The 25,102-nt window shown below is 37.7% G+C and overlaps 1 protein-coding gene across 23 annotated transcripts in view; it reads left to right on the top strand.

The window, feature by feature from the left end:
- DST (dystonin) overlaps positions 1-25,102 on the top strand; it is a 480,589-nt gene that overhangs the window by 202,954 nt on the left and 252,533 nt on the right. For all 23 annotated transcript variants that reach the window (XM_038554403.1, XM_038554389.1, XM_038554383.1 and 20 more), the window contains one exon: positions 21,283-21,344. In XM_038554403.1, the coding sequence (XP_038410331.1) occupies positions 21,283-21,344 (62 nt within the window). The remainder of the gene's footprint in view (positions 1-21,282; positions 21,345-25,102) is intronic.

Raw genomic sequence — 25,102 nt, 5'->3', positions numbered from 1 at the left:
ATCTGCTTATGATTCTCACCCTCTCCCTCTTGCCTCTCTCGCTCATGGTCTCTCTCTCTACAAATAAATAAATAAATCTTTAGAAACAATAACAAAAAGAGAGTTACCGGACATCTCACTGAAACATCCACAGTCACTGAAGTAGTGTGTGAGATGAGCAGAAGCCATCAAGGATGCTTCTGATGTTGCCATCACTTAGATTCCAGTAAATGTTTGAGATAAGTGCATATAAATCCATCAAACAGCATTAAGAGGAGCTATCATTTTATGCTGAGCATTCTCTTCCTTACGTAACTCATTATTTTTTTTCCAGCCTCTCTACAAGTCTTTGAAATGAAGACTTTTTTTTTTAATAGATGAAGAAAATAAATTTTAAGAAGTTTGATTAACTTGCTCCTGCCCATAGAGTTAGTAGCACAGTGAGAATTTGAGGCCAGGTCTTTCTGTCTTCAGATTTGGTGTGCTCTAAACTACCTCAGTGTGGTTGTAAGCTAAACACTTCGGTGTAGCCATTTTAAAGTTCTGTTTCCTCTTCTCTGTTGCTTTGCTGATAGTCTCCCATTCCTTAGCATGGTCTGTCTTTACAGACCTTTTATTCTGGCCTGACCATTGGGTGATTCTTTGTATCACATGCTTTGTTCATGCCTCGTCACCTTTAATTCTCTCCCTAGTTTTGCCTTCTCTCCCTTATCTGTTTTCTTTACATACCCTATTCATTCTTTACTTACACTCTCCACCTTCCCTGCCCTCTACATGAGAAACACACACAAATATAAATCAAAGAGATGAAACAAAATAGATTAAACTCAGCTTTATTCATAGTAGCATAAATTGCTATTATATTGTAAAGTGTCCAACATCAATTAGCAGGTGAATGACCTCCATTTAATGCAATACCTCTTTAGTAATCACAGGGAAAAGATCATTAATCTATGTCACAACATGGAGGAATCTAAAAAATATTATGCTGAGTGAAAGAAGCTAGACTGAAATAGAATCTATTTATGTGAAATTTTAGAATTAGCTAAACTCATCTGTGGTGATAGAAATTAGATTGCTTGGGTGGGGGGATGTGAGGATGGATTGCATAGCTCCACAAAGGGGATGGAAATGTTATATAACTTGTTTTGGGTGCTAGTTATAGGGTGCAAACAACCATCAAAACTCTTTGAACTGAACTCTTTGAACTGAACAGTTAGCATTTACTTGTTTTATTTTGTTAAACCTCAATTAAAAAAAAAAATCTGCTAAGCGCCCTTCGCAAAGTTCTGTCATAGCTTATCATGCAGTTTTGCAGTTTGGCTTCCCAGTCTCTTTCCTGCTGGATTGAGGCAAGTTGTATGACTCATTCCATTTTGTATTACCCATATCTTGCACTTGCCTGGTACTTTGTTGGTTCTCAAGAGATGGTTGTTGAATTAATGTACTGCTACCTTGGGAAAAAGCCTGGTTCATTAAAAAAAAAAAAAAAAAAGATAGGGTTTGGAAATAGTAGGGGCCCCACTGAGATGTTTAATACTTATGGGCATGTAAGTCTAAGCTTTTTAGGGGATGTAATTCAAGCCGTTACTAATTTAGTTACAGAGATTTGTATATTTAAAAAAATGGAGACCAAATTTGTATATTTTTAGTGGTTTGAGTCTTTAGTCATTAGATGACAGGTGATGTCTGAAGTTTATTTTATTTTTTTTTTAAAAGATTTGTTGATTTATTTGAGGGAGAGTTCGAGCAAGGGGAGGAACAGAGGGAGAGGGATAAGCAGACAGCACTGAGCACAGAACCAGACTCCAGGCTCAATCCTAGGACCCAGAGATCATGACTGGGGCCGAAATCAAGAGTCAGACATGCAACCAGCTGAGCCACCCAGGTGTCCCTGATGTTTAATCTAATTTCTCAATGTTCTCTCCTTCCACTTTGTCTTTTGGAATAAGTTTGAACTGGGGCAGATCCCTGAGTCACACCACTGGCCTTAGCGACCTTGCAAGTACTTCATTATTGAAATAAATTTTAGTTTACAAAGTTGATTTAAGTAGGACATATGAATATTATAAAAGGTTCTTTATCAGTATTGCCAAATTCCCACTGGAGTTTCCCATGAGTACTACCTCAGGGTGCTGATTTTTACCACACAGAATCAGCTATTAGCAAAACTTCCTCATGTACATGTGTTATTATTGGTGCATCCTTATTTACTCTCTCCTCTTGGTTCTTCCAGCCCTGATTTTTGTTATGTCATTTATCTACTCACTAATAAAAGTGTGGAGACAACAAACAAACTGCATTGACTCTTCTTGTCTTGCATATATCTTCTTTTTTTCTTCTTTTGTTTTTAGGGGTCTAGAGTGTGACATGTTACTTTCTTACAAAGATAGATAGGAGGGTCATGGAATTTGAAAGTTTAAGACCACTGTCATAATAGGAGAAAATAAAGGTGTGTAAAGTATTTTAAAAATGCCCGCAAGGATATCTGAGAAGAGTATCCAGTTCTTCAAAATTTCCTTTTGTGCTCAAGGGGAAAAAAGCAGGTGGACAAGGCCAGAAATCTGTAGAACGTGGAGGCAAGGAAAGGCAGTATTCTCTAGGGGATAAATGAGAGAGAAGCTCTTTTCCCCTTTCACTTAAGTCAGAGCCCTTTTAAAAAAAATATTTTATTTATTTATTCATGAGAGACACATAGAGGCAGAGACACAGGCAGAGAGAAGCAGACTCCCTGCAGGGAGCCTGATGCGGGACTCGATCCCAGAACCCTGGGATCACGACCTGAGCCAAAGGCAGACGTTCAACCACTGAGCCACCCAGGTGCCCAAGTCAGAGCCCTTTTGACTATCTGTGTTACCCATCATGTTCTGGGTAAGCTTTGGTTGGGAGAGTGCCTCTCTGGGTAAAACAAGTTTAAAGATCTTTTTCCCCTATGAAGAATTAAGCCTCAAGGAGAAGTCCTGGCACTCCAGACACTTATTACAATGTGTGTCTTTCCTTTTGCTCATCAGCACCTATGGGTGCGGTGATGGGAAGAGGGTGCCATGGTGGTGCTGCCAGAGCCCTTTCTGGGATGAATTTAGGTCACCTGGCGTGTAGCTTCTAAAGCGCACTAGGGCATGGATGATGATGCTGTTAACTGAAGCAGTTGCCTCATAGGCTGTAAACTGCATTTAAATACAGAGCTTTGGGTGGGAGGTAATTATAAAACAAGCCCAGGCTGAAATTTTTTCCCCCAGTGGTTCAGAGTAGTTGTCTTGGGTGTTCCCTACCCTTTATCCCTGCTGTTGACTCACTCTGTGACTGGCCTCGTATTAAAGGAGTGAAAAGTACTGTGTTTGTGAATCACCCTATACTTTCCTTTGACTTGAGAAATGTAGCCTCACAACCTAAAAAAATACTCAAATCCTTGGTCAAAGTAAAAGAGATCACAACTGTATAAAAGAAGTTACAAAGGCTTCTAGATGTCAATTACACCTGTTTAAAAAAAATTCTAGGTCACTCGTTCAGGAGGAATGAAATTTGTTAGATAAATATTAGATCACGTATTAAGTTTTGTTTTAAGTCAAAAACATGACTTTTGTTTCTTGGGCCACTGTGACAAATTCATGGTACCAGTCAATATATAATCAAGAAAGATTGATTATATTCAATGTAAACAAAATAAGAATGTTCTGTTGTACAATAACACAGTCTATTACCAGAGACAGGAACTCCCAAGTTCTTATTTTTGTCCCTTAGATTGGTTTACTCTATCACCTTGAGAAGAATTAAGGATTTTTCTCTCTTTCTAGTTCACCATATAGAGAAATTCTATGCAGTTTATTTACTGAAGGGATGGTTTCCTCAATAGCCGAGGACATTTTATTTTGGTTTTTCTTTTTCTGGAATTGGTATGATAAGAAAATAAAGCACTTCTTTATCTTATGTCCCTTATGGTTCTGTGATTCTGGAGAGTATATGGATTTAAGTCACCATGTGTCTTATTTCTAGTAGTAGAAAGGAGAAAGAGCATTAGAAATTCTGGGTCAAATCCCAGCTCTGCTCTTTTACTGAGAGAAACCTTGGACTAGATTAAATTCTTTGAAGTTTATTTTTAATGGGTAAAATGAAGGTCATGATACATAAGTACAGTAGTATTTGTGAGATGATGTAAAATCCTGTAGCACATGGCATTGTAACTTTGACATGAGTTTGACATTTAACATTTGTTGTAGGTACTTAGTACATATTTGCTAGCTGAATTAAAATGATTAAGAGGCCAGTAGTATTTGTTGAGGTCTACTGTATCATATTTGTACTATTATCATCTTACTTATGCTTATATTAATACTATGTATTAGGTATCTAGTAAGGTACCTGATGGTGGTCACTCGATTTTACAGATGAGGATACTTGAGTTAACAAGAAGTTAAATCATTTGCCAAGGCTGAAATTGTTCGCTGGCATTGATGACAGGATCTGGAGTCGTGTTTGTGTAGGTCCCTTACACTTGGCCCTAACTCCTGAGTATGTTCTCTGTCCTTCCCACAGCTACCTTCATAGCCTACTGAATGGAACACATAGTGAACTATATAGAGGGAAATTCCTTTTATATTTTTTATGTTTTAGAGTCTGTAGATGCCTGATTACTTAAACTTACATAGATGTGTGTTATCTAATTAAGGTATTGGTTGGGACAGAAAATATCTTAAGGAGAAATTGCTATAATTGTAAAAGTTTTAAAACCCCACATGATCTCAGGTACTCCTAATCTTTTAATATATATATATTTAAAGATTTTGTTTATTTATTCATGAGAGACACAGGCAGAGGGAGAAGCAGGCTCCATGTAGGGAGCCTGACGTGGGACTGGATCCTGGGTCTCCAGGATCAGGCCCTGGGCTGAAGGCGGCACTAAACCGCTGAGCCACCAGGGCTGCCCAGGTACTCATAATTTTGGTGCATTTATCTCATATATAAATGTGGAAGTGATGTTCATTTACTTTGTTTTTGTCAACTTATATAGTAACTATGCACTTTGGAATATATTCTTAACCAGACCTCTGAATCTGCAGGAGAGGCAAAGATTGAAAACTCTGTAAGACCTTAGCACAGATAAAGAATTGCAGAAACTTTCTACCCTTAACAGTGACTCAAGGACAGCAGTTGGATCATAAACAATTCTTAAATGTTCTAGCAGTGTCACTGTAATTAGAAGATTCTTTTTTTTTTTAAATTCATTCATTCATTCATTCATTCATTCATTCATTCATGAGAGACACAGAGAGAGGCAGAGACATAGGCAGAGGGAGAAGCAGGCTCCCTGCAGGGAGCCTGATGCAAGACTCTATCCCAGGACCCCAGGATCACACCTGAGCCAAAGGCAGATGCTCAACCACTGAGCCACCCAGGTGCCCAGAGGATTCTTTATGTTCAGATGTTTTTAGTGTGCTCAGGTAGGAGAACATGTTAAAATCAGACTTAGGGGGGGGAGGGGATTAAAAAAAAAAAATCAGACTTAGGCTTTTATATTCCAGTTTTTGGCCAGTTGTAAGACAGATACAAGTAAATTCCTCAGAGAAGAAGCCAGTACTTCTTTGTCCCCAGCTGCCTATACTGTGGAACCTCAGCCACACAGCCACTGGCAGGAAAGTACCAGATCTGATCATTGATTGTGGGGAGTGGTGGCAGCCAGGGAGGAGATAAACAAAAAACCATTTGTGTGGAGAGATTTACGGCCTCTATTGTCCTACATCGTCTATGCCTCAGCTTACTTAGCACATTCTAGTCTTATCCTGCTTCTGGATTTCTGACAAAGGAGAGCAGAACCATTACTGTATTTCTGTATTTTGTCCTGTGGCAATTAAACTTCAAACAGGGGTGCCCTCCGAGCAGGATAATTTCTGAATATATTCTCTGTTATTAATTCTCCTTTCAGAGACTTTCTACAGCCTCATCATTTTGTATCCCAGCCTGGGCAGTCACCAGCTGAGTCTCCACTTCTCCCACCCTCTTACTCTTTCCCCCTCCCTCCCCTGCTCTTCCTTTCCTTCTGCAGCCAACAGCCCAAGGAACAACCTTACCACACCTGAAGTGTTTAGCTCTATCTTCAGATCTGAATGGCGGTGCTCTGGCCTGAGTCTTAGTCTTTTGTCTATGTCTTGTATAGAGTCTGTCAGGATATTGAATACATAAATGAATAAAATAACTTGAAACACCTTTTTTTCCCTCATAGTTATTACTCATATAGTACCCAAAGGCATCTTTCTTGTAAAAGCGTCAAATACTGGGCAGCCTGGGTGGCTCAGTGGTTTAGTGCCGCCTTCAGCCCAGGGTGTGATCCTGGAGACTCGGAATCGAGTCCCACGTTGGGCTCCCTGCATGGAGCCTGCTTCTCCCTCTGTCTGTGTCTCTGCCCCCCGCCATCTGTCTCTCATGAATAAATAAAAATCTTTAAAAAAAGGGTCAAATACTGAATATAGAAATATGAAGAATGAAATATGCGTTATATCACACTGATCCCCATTCCTTTCAGCTTCTGATGAAACTGCTTTTTCCAGTTTGACGTGCATTTTTTATGTATATTATTTTGCTTTTCTTCCAATTAACTATTTATCTTGGAATCCTTTTCATGTCATTGTGTGCAAGATTTCCATTGATATTCTGTAGGATGGGTAAGCATTTCCCCATGTCTTTGTTGGCCGTTTGCATTCCTTATTTTTGACTTACAAACTTGTATGTTCAAATCATTTGTAATTGGGAAGTGGCTGTCTTTTTTCCTATTGATTAATAGGAGTTATATTTTGGATGTTCTTGGTGTGTTCTTGTATATGTAGCATATATTTTCTTACAATTAGTTACACTTTATTTTTAACTTCATTTATAGTGTCACTGTTACATCAGTACTCTGTCAAATTTATCTGCCTTCATTTACTTATTTGAGAGAGGAAGATAGAGAAAGAGAAAGAATGTGAGCATGGGGTGGGGAGGGAGAGGGGCAAAAGGAGAAGGAGAGGGAGAGTCCCAAGTAGGCTCTATGCTTAGTGTGGAGCCTGACACAAGGCTCAATCCCACAACCCTGAGATCATGACCTGAGCTGGAATGAAGAGTCAGATGCTTAATTGCTTTACCAACTGAGCCACCCAGGTGCCCCAAATTATCTGCTTTATATGTTCATTTTTTGAAGGGGGGTTTGTAACTTTTTTTGAAACACTCTTCCTACCCAACTATTTTTAAAACACAATTTTCTGTATTTTCTTCTAATGGTTTTATTTGTTTAAAAGATTCTCTCATTATCTGGGTGCCTGGCTTGCTCAGTTAGTAAAGCATGTGACTCTTGATCTCGGGGCTGTAAATTCGAGCCCGTATTGCTTAAAAATAAAATCTTAATTTTTTTTCTAATTTTCATTTCTAGTATTGTATAATTTCTTCATGTACTGCCAGATAATATAAGTCTAAAATTTTATTATAGCTATATGTTTGAGATGTGTTGTCAGTTCCATGCTTATCTTGAAATAGATCCTTTTTAAGCTATGTTCCTTTTCTTGGCAGAAGGATTAAGGATTTTTGAAAATGTAAAGAGCTTCTTTATGAAGATATGCCAATAATGCTTTTTAAAATGTGGTCTTTAACCATTTTTACTATCTAACACAGAAGCAATAGACTGGCTATGCTCTCAGCAAGGAGGGACTACAACAGAAAGTAATGTCAATTTCATTTAGATTCAGATCTTAACTAATAATTGTTATAAAAACAAAAGCTGAGAAATTCATCAACATTGGGAATTGAAATTGATAAAGCCAGAAAGGGACAACCCTAGAATTTTTTTTGTCCTATCTTTTCTTCTAAAGGAGGAAGAATTCCTTCCAGGCTATAAGGAATTGAATCTTGAAAATGAAAGAAGAGAGACTCTCTCAACCATGTCTTTAAGTATTTTTTTTAATCCTGCAACAGCATGAGAATCTTTTGTTACTAAAAGTAATTATGACAGAGGCAGAACAATACCTCTGACTGGGAGATCAGGTATAGGCTTGAAGCATATAGGATTTGCAGTAGTGTCTAAGCTAAGGAAGTAACATTGGTATACTTTCACCCATGGCATCCTAAACTGTGTTGTACGTGTTTTTTTTTTTTTTTTTTGTGATGAATAATTTATTGATGATTTTGGTGGAACTTACCTAATAATAAGAATCCTGCTTTTAGGGTATGGGGTAGATGCTGTGGCGAAGGCTCAGAGATGCTAAGTATCTTCCTCTAGGTCTGTAGTCCCACAGAGTTGCATCACATGGATCAGTGGCGGAAAGTTGGATTAGCTGTAGCTTTATGATTATAGAAATAAACCTTAATGATATTTCTATGGGAATATTTGGTAGGATTTTTCAAATAAAATGGGAGCAGCAACTCCCTCTTACCATTTCACCTACAACCTCCAGTCACAGATAATGTTGGCTAGGGCCACTGTAGATGAGAGTCATATCAGGTGGGCAAGGGGGTTGTTACTAGGATGAAGGGCAGAGAGCCCCTAGGTGGTGATTGGGTCGCAGCTACCAGTTCCTAGGTGGCCAGAGGTGGGACTGGCCAGGGAAGAGTGGTGATATGCATCAGGTCTGATCCATTCTTACCCAGCTCCCTGGTCATCAACTGTACATTGTCATCAGTTTCCGGAACTGGTCTTTTCACTAATCCCTAACTATTTTTTCCTTTTATAATGATAGAAGTCATAGAGCTTTTCCCTTGCTGTTTTTTTTTTTTTTAATTTATTTATGATAGTCACACAGAGAGAGAGAGAGAGAGAGGCAGAGACATAGGCAGAGGGAGAAGCAGGCTCCATGCCGGGAGCCTGACGTGGGATTCGATCCTGGGTCTCCAGGATTGCGTCCTGGTCCAAAGGCAGGCGCTAAACCACTGCGCCACCCAGGGATCCCTCCCTTGCTGTTTTTACTGTATTATACTACAGAGTTATTTTTGGGCAGTTGGGGAATTCCATCCCCTCATTCTCTTCCACCCCTATCTTTTTTTCACACAACTCCAACACTTCATCTTTTCTTTCTTTCTCTTTTTTAAAGGTGGAGCCTATTGCAAAGTATTGTCCAATTTTTTGAAATGTACATCTGAACCTAATAAAACAAATCTCATCCTTGCCCTAAATTCTGATGTGACCTCTTGGTAAAGCATTGCAATTAGCCTTCCTGTGTTCTCTACAGAAGATGAATTCCATCTTTTGTGTATCCTCATCACTGAAGATTTGTTCAAACCTCACTTTTTACTTTTTGTTGTTAACTTATTAATAAGTTAGCATTTTGCTTTCCAAGTATGAAATTTGTAATATTGAATAAGCTTTTACAAACTGCATCCTCTCCTTACACCCCCCTACCACGCCTTGGTAGCTGTATAATCCTGGGCAAATTGTTTGACCTTTAAGTGCCTCTGTGTCTTCTTTTATTTTTTTTATTTTTTATTTTTTAAAATTTATTTATTTATTTATTTATTTATTCATTCATTCATTCATGATAGACATGGAGAGAGAGAGAGAGGCAGAGACACAGGCAGAGGGAGAAGCAGGCTCCATGCTGGAAGCCTGACACGGGACTTGATCCCGGGACTCCAGGATCGCACCCCGGGCCAAAGGCAGGCGCTAAACCACTGAGCCACCCAGGGATCCTGTGTCTTCTTTTATAAATGGGCATAATCTCACAAGACTGCTGTGAGGATAATATGCAGTGTATGTTTGTTTTATGTATGTTGCTGAGAACAATCCCTGGCAAATAGTAAGCACTCTCACGTGTTTACTACTATTACAATCATTCTTTCAGTGAAAGGGGTTAAGCTCAGGCTATTTTGTGGTGGAGGCAGGGGCGCTAATAAAGCAAAGACAATTAGAAAGGGACAGAAAGGAAGCAAAAGATTCTTACTGAGAAGATACTTTAAACTTCTCTGCAGAAGTTGAGATATATATATATATATTTTTTCTCTTATAGTATATTTAGAATAGATTTAAAGATCATACGTGGTTATTTCAAAGCATATTGGCAACTATTAATCTAGCAGGGTCTTTTCCCTTGGCGTGGTTGAATTTGTTGGTTCCCTGTAGCTGAAAATGACTAGTGATATTTTTGTTGTTGTCATTTTGAAGTTAGAGTTCGTACAGTTTCTATTTTGGCAGATATGTTTGTCTCATGTTTCAGGAAAAACAGGAATACTGAAGGTGCTTGGTCTGTTGCTTCTTTAGAACAGGGCTTCCCTTTCTTCCCTGCCTCCTTCTCTCCCTCCCTCTCTTCCTTCCTTCTTTATCTTCCTTTTTAAATCTTATTTATTTATTTGTTTTAGCAATTTCTACACCCAATGTGAGGCTTGAACTCAGGACCATCAGGCACCCCAGGGGTTCTCATTTCTTGGCATTTTTTTCATTCATGCTCAGGAGCAAAGATCTCGCAAATTGGAGACCCCTTGTTTTTCCTGCATCATTAGAATAGGGGTTCTCTTGTTTGATGACATAGAAAATTTGGGTTTTGGAATCAGAGTAAAGATTTGGCTTGGGCTGTGGAATCTTAGGCTGGTTTCTTAATATCCCCAAGTCTTGTTTTTTATATCTTTAAAATGAAGAGATACTATCCAGCTCAAAGAATTGTGATTGAAGTGAAAATATTCATGAAGTGCACATAAATACTTGATGATGAAATTCCCCCTGAAGGATATGTGTCTAGCATATAAAGTTGAGCTTTCTAAATCAGCTTCATAGCTTGCATATCGGGGATGGGTTTGACATGTTAGGCTGGGTGTTGTGTTTTATTCCAGGGGAGCTCTGCTTGGGGTGTTAGAGAATGTGATGAGCTAGTTCAGCAGTGAAATGTAACGTCCTGTTTGCCTTGTTGCAAAAAAAGTTAGGAAATCAAAAAGGGACTTCCTATGAACAGCTTAAAAATAAAAGGAGAAACAGTTTAGGTTTTTTTTTTGTTTGTTTGTATAGTAATATTTGTATGTATCCCATACAAAATAGTGCAGGAGGTTAGCTTTGCTCATGTTTGTTTAAAAGGGGGAGTTGACTAGTTTTCTGCTTGCAAGTGGGTGTGTCTAGTCAGTGTTTTCCTTTCTACACAGAAAGTTAACAGGACTCTGACACATCAGAGTTTGTACGGAAAGTTTAGGGAACTGTTGGACAGATTTCTCGCAGAATGATGAGGCAGCTCATGAGGAATGATCAAGACTGGAACGCAAAGCTGGTGGGGCTGATGTGCTGTATGGGTTAGTAATTTCACCTGTAATATTACTTTCATGTTTCAGAACTGAGAAAGGAAAGTTGCCTTACCTGTGTTGGTTTGTGTGGCAGGAGTTCAGCAGACTGTGGGGCACCCTTCAGAAATCTGGCCAGGCTCACATAATAACTTCTGAGCTTACCTGAGGAGAACTTTCACCCTCTTGTTGTACATAGGATATGTGTTTAAATAATCCTCATATTTCTTTTATGTGTGATACTAAGTAGATTTAATTTTGATTGGATTTTATTGAAAACCAGTCAGCATAGGTTGTAGTAATAATTAGTGCTCTTTTTGTACATTTGTTTTTTCCAAATTCTATTATTCTTTTTATTCTGTCATTACATATTTTCAGCCAGATTGTACTTTATAAGGTGATTATAGATGTATATTTTTACGTTACTCTATAAATGTAATAATTGTTTTTAAAGATTTTATTTATTTATCCATGAGAGAGAGAGAGGCAGAAACATAGGAAGAGGGAGAAGCAGTTTCCCTGCAAGGAGTCTGAGGTGGGACTTGATCCCAGGACCCTGGGATCACAACCTGAGCCAAAGGCAGATGCTCAACCAGGTGCCTCTGAAATAATTTTCCAATAGAGGAATGTTCTAGAGCTTCATTCAGAAAAATAATTGAAAAAAAAATTGCATAGTCTGTAAAACCAGGAAAAATTGGTTAAAATCTCAGGAATGGTTTTCCCTTTTTGTTGTCATAGCAACATTGCTCTAAATATAAATTTCGCTTTTGGGCATTCCTTACTAAAATGAAATAAAGAACCATTGTGAGACTTGTAACTGGAAAATTAGAGGGTGTAATCTGGAATACTCCCTTTTGAAATAACTCCCTTTTGAAATAATTCTGATGGAAAGTGGCAAATCAGTCTCCCCAGACATAAATTATTCCCTGATTGTAAGTGGGTTTTCTGAAGGAAGTTGAGGCCCTTAAGGTCCACATTACCTCTTTGCTCATTATTGTAGCACGGTGGGAGGCTTCTGGTGTTAGAGAACCTACCTTGGTGTACTTGAATGGAAGTGTACTAGGTTGGTCAGGGTTTAAAAGAAAAAGTTTAGGTGTTACTGTTAGAAAACAGTATCAGAATTTATGGTTTTGGGATCCCTGGGTGGCGCAGCGGTTTGGCGCCTGCCTTTGGCCCAGGGCGCGATCCTGGAGACCTGGGATCGAATCCCACGTCGGGCTCCCGGTGCATGGAGCCTGCTTCTTCCTCTGCCTGTGTCTCTGCCTCTCTCTCTCTCTCTCTCTCTCTGTGTGACTATCATAAATAAAATTTTTAAAAAAATTTAAAAAATTTAGAATTTATGGTTGTGTGTCTTATTTAGTTTGCCTTCCTCTTGGTACCTTACTCATGTACTTAAGCCGTGCAACATAATTCCTGGATGTATTACCTTAGCATTACCTGCCAAATAGCTCCCATCTTATATTTCAGCAGTGCTTTTGAGTCTCTAGCAAAAACCACCACAACCAGACCTCAGTGATCAAAATAACCTTTTTAGAATTGTATTATTTAAGTGCATCATCTGTTCTGGGAGGCAAATTATTTGATAAGATCACCATTCTTTTTTTTTTTTTTTTAAATATTTTATTTATTTGAGAGGGAGAGAGAGAGCGAGGGCGAGCAAGAGTGCAAGAGCAGAGGGGAGGGTGAAGCAGACTCCCTGCTGAGCAAGGAGGCTGATGTGGGGCTCCATCATAGGACCCTGGGATCATGACCTGAGCCCAAGGCAGATCCTTAACTGAATGAGCCACCCAGACACCCCTAGATCACCATTCTTTATATAACCTGTGGGTAAGAAGTTAATAAATGATTTTTTTGAACATATGTTCTATTTCTTTATATTCCTTAAGAATATAAAAAGAAGGTGACTTTTTATTAATTTAGAAAGTAAGAAATATATTTTATTAATCACTATGTGCCAGGAGGAGGAGTTTATATAACATACATAATTATGTATGTAATTGTGTGTTGTATATAACATATACATAAATTTAATGAGGTAGAGTAAATTTGTTAGAGCTTCTATTACTACATGATAATCCAATAAATTTTTTAATATTTATTTATTTATTTATTTATTTATTTATTTATTTATTTATTTTTATTATTTATGATAGTCACACAGAGAGAGAGAGAGAGGCAGAGACATAGGCAGAGGGAGAGAAGCAGGCTCCATGCACCGGGAGCCTGACATGGGATTCGATCCTGGGTCTCCAGGATGGTGCCCTGGGCCAAAGGCAGGCGCTAAACTGCTGTGCCACCCAGGGATCCCGATAATCCAATAAATTAATAAAATTTTGGAGGGTAGTTACAGCAGTGCCCTAATCTCATATTATGTAACATGGTATGAAAGCTGTCTATCCTTGAATTATGAAGATTTGTAATTAATACATTTTAATGTTTTTTTTTTTTGGATGATTTAACTTTAGGGTCCTATGGCATTAATTGGATGGGGTTATTGTGGATATTGCCTAAGAAGTAGTCTTTTTTTTTATTCCCCTCCTCTGTTTTCTTTTTGCTGGAGGCTTAACAAGGGCCAGTGCTCTTTCTGTCAACAGGTGGTCCCAGTACCCCTGTGGCATGAATTCATCATATGGCCTGGTAGATGTTGGAATGAATGAATAAATGAGGGATATAGAGAATCTAATTTTATCAGTAAGTAGGACTAGCAGGTTGCTTCTTATTCTTTTTTCTTGCCTTATGTATTAGTAATTTTGGTTCATTCTGAACTCTTTAGGAATGGCAAAATTCAGAGACATTTAAGATGCCATTATTGTTTTAAGAGAGATAGTAGTGTACATACTGCTATAGAGTTCAATTGTCCTTTTTGCAGCTTAATTAGTTTACACTATAGGGCTTTTATTTGTTAAGTGCATAAAAGCACTATGACATCTTCTGTGGCGTGCACAGAAGTGAGTAAGTTATAGATGATACCCTAAAGAGGCCAACAGAAGAATTAATACACATTTTTTGGATGATAATTTTGGATAACAATTATTTGATATCATTGTTCTTAGGGAGAATTGTGCTTAGAGATTTTACATTGGGAATTAGTGTTTTTGTTTTTTCTGGATAAAAACCCAGAAGTTGGGGTGCGTGGATGGCTCAGTGGTTGAACATCTGCCTTTGGCTCAGGGTGTGATCTTGGTGTCCTGGGATTGAGTTCTGCATTGGGCTCCCCAGAGGGAGCCTGCTTCTCCCTCTGCCTGTGTCTCTGCCTGTCCCTCTGTGTCTCTCATGAATAATAATAATAATAATAATAATAATAATAATAATAATAAACCTTAAACAAATATCCAGAAGTCGAATAGCTGGATCAACTACCCTATGGTAGTTCTATTTTTAATTTTTTGAGGAACATCCATACTGTTTTCCATAGTGGCTATACCAATTTATATTTCTACCAGCAGGGTACAAGGGTTCCCATTTATTCATGTTTCCTCTAGCACTTGTTATTTCTTGACTTTTTGATAACAGCCATTTAAGCAGGATATCTCTTTGTGGTTTTGTTTTGCATTTCCCAGATAATTAGTGATGTTGAACATCTGTACATGTGCTTTTGGCCATCTGTGAGTTCTACCAAACATTCAAAGATTTAATAGCTATCCTCAAATTGTTTAAAAAAAAATTGTAGAGAAGGGAACATTTCCAAACTCATTTTACAAGACCAGCATTACCTTGATAGCAAAACCAAACCAGGACACCACAAAAAAATTATAGGCCAATATCCTTGATGAACGTAGATGCAAAAATCTTCAACAAAATATTAGCAAACCAAATTCAACAATAAATTTAAAGGATCATACATCATAATCAAGTGGGATTTATTCTGGATGATTCAGTGTTCACAAATCAATCAGAATGATACACAACATTAACAAAATGAAAGATAAAAATTATGTTATCTCAATAGATGAAAAAAAAAAACCACTTGACAAATTTCAGCATCTATTATGATAAAACTCAGTAAAGTGGGTGTAAAGGGAACATAGTTCAGCATAATAAAGGCCATATATACCAAACCCACAGCTAACATCATACTCAATAGTGAAAAACTTTGTGCTCTTGGACTTTTTGTTCTTTGGGAGTTTTTTGATTACTGATACAGTCTCCTTACTAGTAATCTATTTTCTATTTCTTCATGTCTCTGCCTCTTCTACCTGTCTCAGTATGTTTTTTTTTTTTTTTTTTTTTTTTGTCCTTTGTTGTTGTTTTTCTATTTCTTCATGATTTGGAGAATTGTGTACAGTTTCTGGGAATTTATCCATTCTAGGTTTAATTTGTTGGTGTATAATCTGTTCATAGTAGTCTCTTAATGATCCTTTGTATTTCTTTTGGTATCAGTTATAACTTCTCTTTCATTTCCACTTTATTTTTTGAGTTCTCTTTTTCTTGGTGAGTCTAAGTAAGAGCTTGTCAATTTTATCTTTTCAAAGAACCGGCTATTAGCTTCATTGATCTCTTTTATTTATTTATTTATTTATTTATTTATTTATTTATTTATTTTTTAGTCTCTATTTCATTTACAGATGGTCCCTAACTTATGGTGGCTCAAGTTAGATTTTTTGACTTACTATACTGTGAAAGTGATATACATTCAGTAGGGTTATTGGGACATAACCCCATTATAAGTTGAGGAAGTATTTTCCATTCTGATCTTTATTATTTCCTTCCTTTTACTAACTTTGGGCTTTGTTTGCTTATTGTCTAGTTCCTTTAGGTGTAAAGTTAGATTGTTTATTGAAATTTTCCTTATTTCTTGAAGTAGGCTATAGTGCTGTGAACTTTCTTCTTAGAATTACTTTTGCTCTATCCCATAGATTTTGGAATGTTGTATTTCAATTTTCATTTGTTCCAGAATATTGTTTAATTACCCCTTTGGTTATTTTGTTGACCAATTGGTTGTTCAGTAACATGTTGTTTAATTTCCATGTATTTGTGATTTTTTTTTTCACTTTTGTTCTTGTAATTCAGTTTCATACCATTGTGCTCAAAGAAGATGCTTGATATGATTTTAATTTTCTTAAGTTTGTTGAGACTTGTTTTTTTTTTTTTAAAGGGTTTAACGGATGCCTTAGCTATGTTGAGCCCCTACTCTTTTTTTTTTTAATTTTTGTTTATTTATGATAGTCACAGAGAGAGAGAGAGAGAGAGAGAGGCAGAGACATAGGCAGAGGGAGAAGCAGGCTCCATGCACTGGGAGCCCGACGTGGGATTCGATCCCGGGTCTCCAGGATCACGCCCTGGGCCAAAGGCAGGCGCCAAACCGCTGCGCCACCCAGGGATCCCGAGACTTGTTTTTTTGTCTAACATTTGATCTCTTCTGGAGAATATTCCATGTGTACTTGAGAAGAATGTGTATTCTGCTGCTTTTGGATAGAATATTCTGTATATATGTATCAAGTTCATCTGGTCCAATATATCATTTAGGCCAATGTTTCCTTATTAGTTTTTTGTCTGGATGATTTATCCACTGATATAAGTGGGTTGTTAAAATCCCATATTATTATTGTATTGCTGTCAGTTTCTCCCTTTAGATCTTATTAAAATTTACTTCATATATTTATAGTGCATAAGTATTTACAAGTATTAAGTCCTCTTGTTGGGTTGACCTTTTTATCATCATGTAATGTCCTTCTTTGTCTCTTACACAAAGTTTAGTTTTAAAGTCTAGTTTGTCTGATATAAGTATAGCTATAGCAGCTTTCTTTTAATTTCCATTTGCATACAGTATGTTTTCTGTCCTTTCACTTTCAGTGTCTGTGTGTCCTTAGATCTGAAGTGAGTCTTACAATATATAGATGTCTTTTTAAGAAAATAAGTCTTGTTTTTAAAATCCATTCAGTCAATCTTTATCTTTTGATTGAAGAATTTAGTCCATTTACATTTAAAGCAATTATTGGGGCACCTGGCTAGCTCAGTTGGTAAAGCACACAACTCTTGATATTTTGGTTGTGAGTTTGAACCTGATGTTGGGAATAGAGATTACTTAAAAATAAAATCTTAAAAAAAATAAAGCAATTATTATAGGTCTGTACTTAATGTCATTTTGTTAATTGCTTTCTGGTTATTTTTGTAGTTCTTCTCTGTTTCTTCTTCTTTTGTTTTCTTCCATTGTAATTTGATTTTTTTAGTGTTATGTTTCACTTCCTTTCTCATTATCTTTTGTGTATCTACTGTAAGTTTTTTGCTTTGTGGTTACTGTGAGGTTAATCTGTTTTATTCTTTGTATATAAGTCTATTTTAAGTTGATAGTAAGTTGAGTTTGAGCACATCCTAAAAACTGTACCTTTTACTTTGCCTCCACATGCACGTTTTGTGTTTTTGATATCATGTTATACATATTTTTATTTTGTTTATCCCTTAACTTACTATTGTAGTTATAGTTAATTTTACTACTTTGGTCTTTTAACTTTTACACTAGATTTATAAGTGGTTAAATATATTTGCTTTCCCAGTGCATTTTTATTTTATTTTATTTATTTTTTTTGCATTTTTTTTTTGCTTTCATATGTTTTCTTGTTATTAGTGCCTTTTCTTTACAGTTTGAAGAAATTTCTGTAGCATTTCTTAGAAGGCCAGTTTAGTGGTGATGAATACCTTTAGCTTTTGCTTGTCTGGAAAAATTTTCTCTCTCTTTCAATTCTGAATGATAAACTTGCTAGGTAGAGTATTCTTGGTTGGAAGTTTTCCTTTCAGTACTTTAAATGTATCATGCCACTTTCTTCTGTTTTGCAGTTTCTTCTGAAAAAATCAGCTTAAAATATTACACAGTTTCTCTTGTATGTAGCAAGTGGTTTTCCTCTTGCTACTTTTAAGATTCTCTCTTTTTTCTTTAACTGTTGACATTTTAATTACAGTGTCTTTTGGTATGGATCTCTTTGGGTTCATCTTATTTGGAACTTTCTATTCTTCCTGGACCTGGATGTCTTCTTCCTTTCTTAGGTTAGGGAAATGTTCAGCCATTATTTCTTCAAAACTTTTTTTCTTCTCCTTCAGGGATTCCTATAATGTAAATGTTATTCTGCTTGATGTTTTATAGGTCTCTTAAGCTGTCTCCAGTTTTTAAAATTCTTATTTTCTTTTTGCTGCTGTATTTAGGTGATTTCCACTACCCTGTCTTCCAGGATGCTGATCTCTTCTTCTGCTTCTTCTAATTTGATGTTGAATCACTGATGTATTTTTTGGTTCAGTTATATATTCATCAGCTCTGTGACTTCTGTTTAGTACTTTCTTAATATTTTCTATCTTTGTTGAAGTTATCCATTCTTCTCTCCAGTTCTGTGAATATCTTAATGACCATTACTTGAACTCTTTATCAGGTAAGTTACTGATCTCCATTTCATTAAGGCATTTTTCCTGGGGTCTTATCTTGTTCTTTTGCTTGGAACATATTCCTGGGTTCCTTCACTTTGCTTGTCTCTCTGTGTTCATTTCTGTGTATTGGGCAAATCACCTACCTCCCCTTGTCTTAAAGGAGTGGTTTTGGGTAGGTGACGGACCTTATCATTCAACCTTGCCCTAGCTCTTGGTTTTCTCTCAAACTTTTGTGATTGTTAAAGCAGTCCGCTTTATCCTTGACAGGTCCAAGCCTGTGCCAAGCCCTAACAGTGTTCCAGAGGGAGGGATCTCAGTCAGCATTTATTTTCTGGCTGATTGGAAACCAGACCTCAGGCAGCACCTTGTAAAGTATGCAGATTTACATAGTCCTGTGGGAACATAGTCGTAATCTCTCCTGGGCCTGCAGACCAAGTGATTTAGAGATATCCTCTTGGTAACACTTGTAAAAATCTGGGCTCCAGATGAATGTATAGGCTCTTCCTGGGAAGTACCTACAAGCTGTAGAGAGGCTGAGGGAGAGTACAAAGGTGGCTTGCTGCCCTGTGTTTTCTGAGAGCCCCTCCATGGTTTCTAGATGCATGGTAAACCTACAGACTGCCCCTCTGGCTAATGCTCCAAGACAAATAAATAGGCCTTTTCCACAGGAACGCTGGGGTATATTTCAGTCTAATGTTTGACCTGAGTCCGGTAGCTTGCCAAGAACTATCTTTTCTATTGTTTTAGTTTCATGGAGCCCAGCAACACAATCCACCCTGACCACCAGAGATGAGAGCTTAACAACAACTCTTAACAACAAGAGCTTAACAACACTCCTGTGTTGACCACATGTGCCCAATGGCTTCATTAGAACCCAAGTGGAGCCTAGGGCTGGGGCAAGCCCACCAAGTTCAGTGATTCTCTGGGGGCAACCCAGGGCTGTACAAGGCTACCTGCAGGCTGAAGTGGGACTGTGGGAGCAGGGGGCAGTGGTAGGTAGTAGAGAGAGGTTGTGTGGGGGTGGGACAAACCCAGTGGGATGAGCAAGATAGGGGGAGCACAAAAATGATGTGTTCTAGCAAAGTGGTGAGAGAGTGCAAAAATGGCACTTATTAGTACCTTCATGCTCAGAGAAATTCCCAGTATGCCCTTGAAGCTCCAGTAGAAGCTTTAATATTAACAAATGAATCGCCTTCTCATGTGGTCTAGATGCTTTTTAAGCTGCTGCTTTTGTGCTGGCTCCTGGGTGAGTGAATCTGTGTGAGCCCTTTAAGAGTGGATATTTTCTGTTTCCCACAGAGCCTTTTGGGTCTCTTGAATGTAAGCCCTGTTGTTTTCAAAGTTTTCAAAGATATTTTGGGGCCCGATCACTCTGGTGCAGGTCCAAGTCTTCTGCTTCCTGATGTGAAGCATAAATCTCTTGGTCCTCCAGGAGATGGTCTGCATTTGTGAGATCTCTGCCAACTGGGAGTCACTGCACTGGGGGTAGGGTTTGTGGTGAGACCATGTCTCTGCCTCTTCTACCTGTCTCAGTATGTTTTTTTTTTTTTTGTCTTTGTTGTTGGGAAGATGTTTAGTCACTTTTCAGGCCTTCATCAAAGGGAATTCATCCACATGTGGCTGTAGATTTGGTGTATCTGTAGAAGAGGAGTTCAGGATATTGCTATGCAGCTATTTGACTCCAATGCCCTTAATAATGTCCAGAAATACTTTTAATAAGTAGAACATACATTTTCAAAGGGTCTTCATTTCCATTAAAATAGTTTAAGAGCACTCATGGATGAAGAATGAGGAGGAAGAGAGTGAGACATAGCCTACAAGATTGGAGAATTTCAAACTGTGGTAGGGAAGGAAAGAAGACCATCAAGGAAGAAGAAAGCACTATCCTAGATGCAGAAAGGAGGAAGAAGGGAAAAAAGAAAGTAGGGAATTGCTACCTTGAACCAGGGAGGAAGAAGGTAGTATAGTTTTGAATGTCATTTCTAGATGTTGGAAGGTTATGATTTTCTTTTCAACAACAACATTCTAGTACTCTTTCTCCTTAAATCATAAGAAGCCTTCCTTCACTTTTCTGTGTACCATATCTGTGGTAACCAGGGCAGTATCACTCTCTCTAGTGAGGATCTAGCTGGGATGTTTCCTTTTACCAAACAATTCAAAACCAGGAGTCTAGAAAAGAAGCAGCATGGTTAGTCATTAAACCATAATTTACTTCAGCCAAAGGACTTGAATGTAACTCCTGCCTTTTATCACAGTTCTCAATGTTTTGCTGAATAGTGGTGGACAAATGTTTTAACCTAAGCCTTGGTTTCTTCTTCTGTAAGATGAGAATGATGCTACCTAATGTCCCTCTTTTAGTTGGAAGACCAGATAGGTTGTAATATGTGGTCAAGTGATTTGGGAAATTTAGTGCAAATTACTTGAAGCTAGTGAAGTGTTTCGTCAGACTACTTCCTTGTAATGGTATTTGTGACTGAGTTTATACAACAGAATTCACAGAGGGGTTGGTTTAATCAAGTAATGTTGGCAAATAAAACACTGGGAAGAGACAAGTTTGACAGATGGCCCTCTAACTTCTTTACAGATAGCCGCAAGTTGCCAAAATTTAACAAGAAAATTCAAATGTACTAAACGATATTTTTTGAATACCTTATTTTTATTTATATGTATAATCACAGTTAAAGTCTCCCCTTCATAGATTTTACCAACTTAATTTTATATCTTTTTTTCCCCTTCCAGATGAACGGGACAAAGTTCAAAAGAAAACGTTTACAAAATGGATAAATCAGCATCTCATGAAGGTCAGTTAATATTATTTTCACATCTTGGACTTGTTTAATGTGCTTTAATTTATTGTGCAGTAATTGATGGTATAGCTCTGAAACATAGCTTTTTAATATCAAATTGAAAGTTTAAATTCTAGAGCATTTCACATGCATTTTAGTTATCTGTAATTATCTGGTGTGTGGCCTGTAGGTAATGATGAAGGTGAGAAGTACCCAGTGATTATAGTTTATTCTGTGACATTAGTAAAACCTGTTATTATTGGACTCTTAAAAAAAATCTCAGCAATTTAAGAAGTACATAAATATTTACATTCTAGGGCATGGAAAAACTTCAATTCTCACTAAGATTTTTTCTCTCTCAAGATTCAAACCAGGTTCTGGCATCAGGTATATGTGGGTGGCAGGGAGTTACATGAAAATAAAGATGGATTGTAGAGACAGAAGTCTGGAGTTCTTGAACTTCTTGTATTTGTTATGATCCAGATATTGGTGCTTCTGTCTACATTTCTCTGTGTAGTAAATAGTTGTGGTTCTCAAATTAATATTTGTGTGCTATGGAATACTTTGAGGATCTGATATAAGCTCTCTAGAAAATTACACAAAATTTGCACATAAAATTTGCATATAATTTCATGAAGCTATTGGATCTCACCGAAGCCCTTCTATAAATCTCAGCTAAAGCACCTGTATGACTTCACAATGAACTATTAGTCACCCTTCCTCCCCTCTTATAGACAGTACGAAAGTTGGAAACAGGTAAGGTTTTAAGTCTGTTGTTTGGGACTTAAAAAAAGAATTTTCTCACAAAAATTATTTTAAATGTGGTTATTTGGTTATATTCTTAAGCTACTCATAAATCCTATCTAAACCATCATGTGGCAAAGTAGTACAATAATGTAATAGCATCTAATAGGCAGATTCTATAAAAGTGATTGTTATTTCAAGGGGCATATCAAAGTTACCTGAGGGATATGTTAGTCATCTCTCTCTCACTACCTGTTTCCCAAATTTCGATATATCCTCCAGGCAGGCCATGTCACCCAGTCTCCAATTGAGAATCATTTCTGTAGGAAGCTTCTGTTACTGCTGGGAGCTGAATCCTTTGGTGTGTTGGCAAGAGATGAAAGGTTGAGACACTCTGCTTTATGATGATTTTGTGAGGAAATATATTGTGAATACTAATGAATGATATCAGCTGTTTGACTACCCTTCTTCCTTCCTTCCGCTTTTGTCTCCTCATGCACATAGTGTGAGTGGGACTCTTCCTTAATAGGATAGGGCAGAGATGGGCTGATGTGAAGGTTGTGGTATGGAGCTTTGGAACTGAAGGCTCTGACAGGAGTTTCCCATTTCTGAGGTGAATCCAAGGGAAGCAGAGTTTTTGATGAAGACATTCTCCTTTCGTGCCTGATAACCCTAGCGATCTTTGTAGCTGTGGCTCTCTGGAGGTGGGCATGTTGGTGGGCACAGAGGGTTGCTCCACATCTTCTGGAGCATAACTGCTATGGTTCCAGGTTGGTAATCAAATTACAACTGCTGGAGTAGACACCAGAGAGAAGTAGAAACGCAGATGACCCCCATAAGAATCATAGCACTTGCTATTTATTGGGGACCCACTGTGTGGCAGGCATGTTGGACTGGGCCACTCATCTTATGAGTAGTTCATAAATTAAATGGTTGAATAGAAGGAGACTTCTTTTGCTAAAAATATCAAAACACTGTTTGAGTTGCTTGAGGACAAAGGCTATATTATTTATTTCTAAGGCCCATCACAGTGCCATGCAAGAGTATTCTCACTGTGTGTAATATACATTGCATACATCAAATCATTTAATTCTTCTTGCAGCTACCCAATGTGGTTTAATTTAGTGATTATAACATAAGGCTTTCAGAGTCAGACAGCAGGGGTTCAAAGCCTGATTTACCTGGGATGTGTGACCTCTTTTTTTTTTTTTTTTTAAAGATTTTATTTATGTATTCATGAGAGACCCAGAGAGAGAGAGAGAGGCAGAGACACAGGCAGAGGGAGAAGCAGGCTCCACACAGGGAGCCTGACATGGAACTTGATCCCGGGTCTCCAAGATCACGCCCTGGGCTGATGACAGCGCTAAACCGCTGAGCCACCCGGGCTGCTCTCTTTTTTTGATAAAATAACAAATCTCAAGATTTAAGGCTTCTGCAACACAGTAAGAATTGGGAAAATGTTATTTTATGCACAGCAACTCTTAGATAGATACCAGTCCAACTGTTTAGGGTTGTAACTGAATTGGTCTATTTGTTTATTGAAGTATGTTATAGGGTCAGAATTTAAAGGTAACTCTTTTTTAAAAAAATATTTTATTTATTTTTTGAGAGAGAGAGAGAGAGAGAGAGCAAGAGAGCGAGCATGAGCCAGAGGGGCAGAGGGAGAAGCAGATTCCCCACTGAGGAGGGAAGCCTAATGTGGGGCTCAATGATCCCAGGACCCTGAGATCATGACCTGACCCAAAAGCAGCTACTTAACTAACTCAGCCACCCAGGTGCCCCAAAGTTAACTCATATTAAATGAGGAGTCATTTTAGGGAGTGGGGGAAGGCTAGACAGTACAGTCTTGGCTAACTCCCACTGTCAGTTGTTTACATTCTTGTTCTGTTTTGCTCTAGTATCAGCTTAAAGTAGTCTTTCCTTATAATCTTAAGAATTGTGCCCTGAAATTTCTGGCATAAAACTCAAATATGTGAGAACATAATTTTTTAGTCTTTCATTCTTTTACGTCTAGAAGTTATAGCTTTAACATCCAGTGAAGAAAAATAAATATGCTAAAACATTTAGAGGCACCAGGCTGTTAAGGTTTGTGTTGTTATTAGTTAACCAGAGAAAGGGCAGCCTTCATGCAATCTTTTCCATGTTTCACTCAAGCAACAGTAAAAGGAATGTTGCACTATGTAGTCAGTCTCTTTTGTTTCACTAAGAAAAAATGCTGGACTCTTTTGCTCTTGGTGGCCATTTGGTTGTAACCCAATTAGTGGGAAATACAAAATGAGTGTGAATTTTAAGTAAAAAATTTTAATATTAGAAAGAAATATATTTTCTGTGTTGATTTTCTTATATTTTAACTTGAAATTTTGGACATCTTCAGTGAAGAAATAGGGAAAGGAGAGAGGCAGGTCCCGTATCTTTTTTTTGCCCTCACCATATTCCTTTTCAATGAATGAGAGGTATGTTATTTGAAGAGTTTTAAATAAAATGGGATCATAGGAAAGGATGACTACTGGCATGAGTCAATAAAATGAAAATGGATAAGGAGAGAAAAAATTGAGAATGAAATCATTTAGATAATTGGATAATTCTATGTGTACTCTCTTTGTTTCATCAGTTTTAACTGTAGTCACAATCCTTAAACCATGGGGATGAAGGGGAATTCTAGGAGAAAAGAGAGAAGAAGAGATGAGGGAAGAGGTTAAAAGGGGTGAAAGGCGGAAGAATGGCTGTCTCGTATACTCAGGGTGTTCTCTTGCAGCCAGAGTTAGACATTGGGATGGCCCCGTGCGACCTACAGTCTGGAGACTCTGTCTTTGGCTCAGCTGCCTGTGTGTGCTGACCCAAGCTAGGGAATGTGTTCCCATCTTCTGAAAGAATTCTTGACAAATTTTGCCTTATTTATTTTAATTTTACATAATTATTTTACCCTGTTCTCTCTAGCACAGTTTTGTCTCCAGAGAGAACTGTTCTTCATAGTTCTGCTGCTCTGGGCAGTGAGGCAATTGAGAGGTTTAGTCCCAGAACAGATTTGA

The sequence above is a fragment of the Canis lupus genome, chromosome 12 (assembly GCF_011100685.1).
Source record: "Canis lupus familiaris isolate Mischka breed German Shepherd chromosome 12, alternate assembly UU_Cfam_GSD_1.0, whole genome shotgun sequence".
NCBI classification, from domain to species: Eukaryota; Metazoa; Chordata; class Mammalia; order Carnivora; family Canidae; genus Canis; species Canis lupus.
Note: the sequence above shows the minus strand (reverse complement) of the source record. Positions and strands in the feature narration are given on the sequence as shown.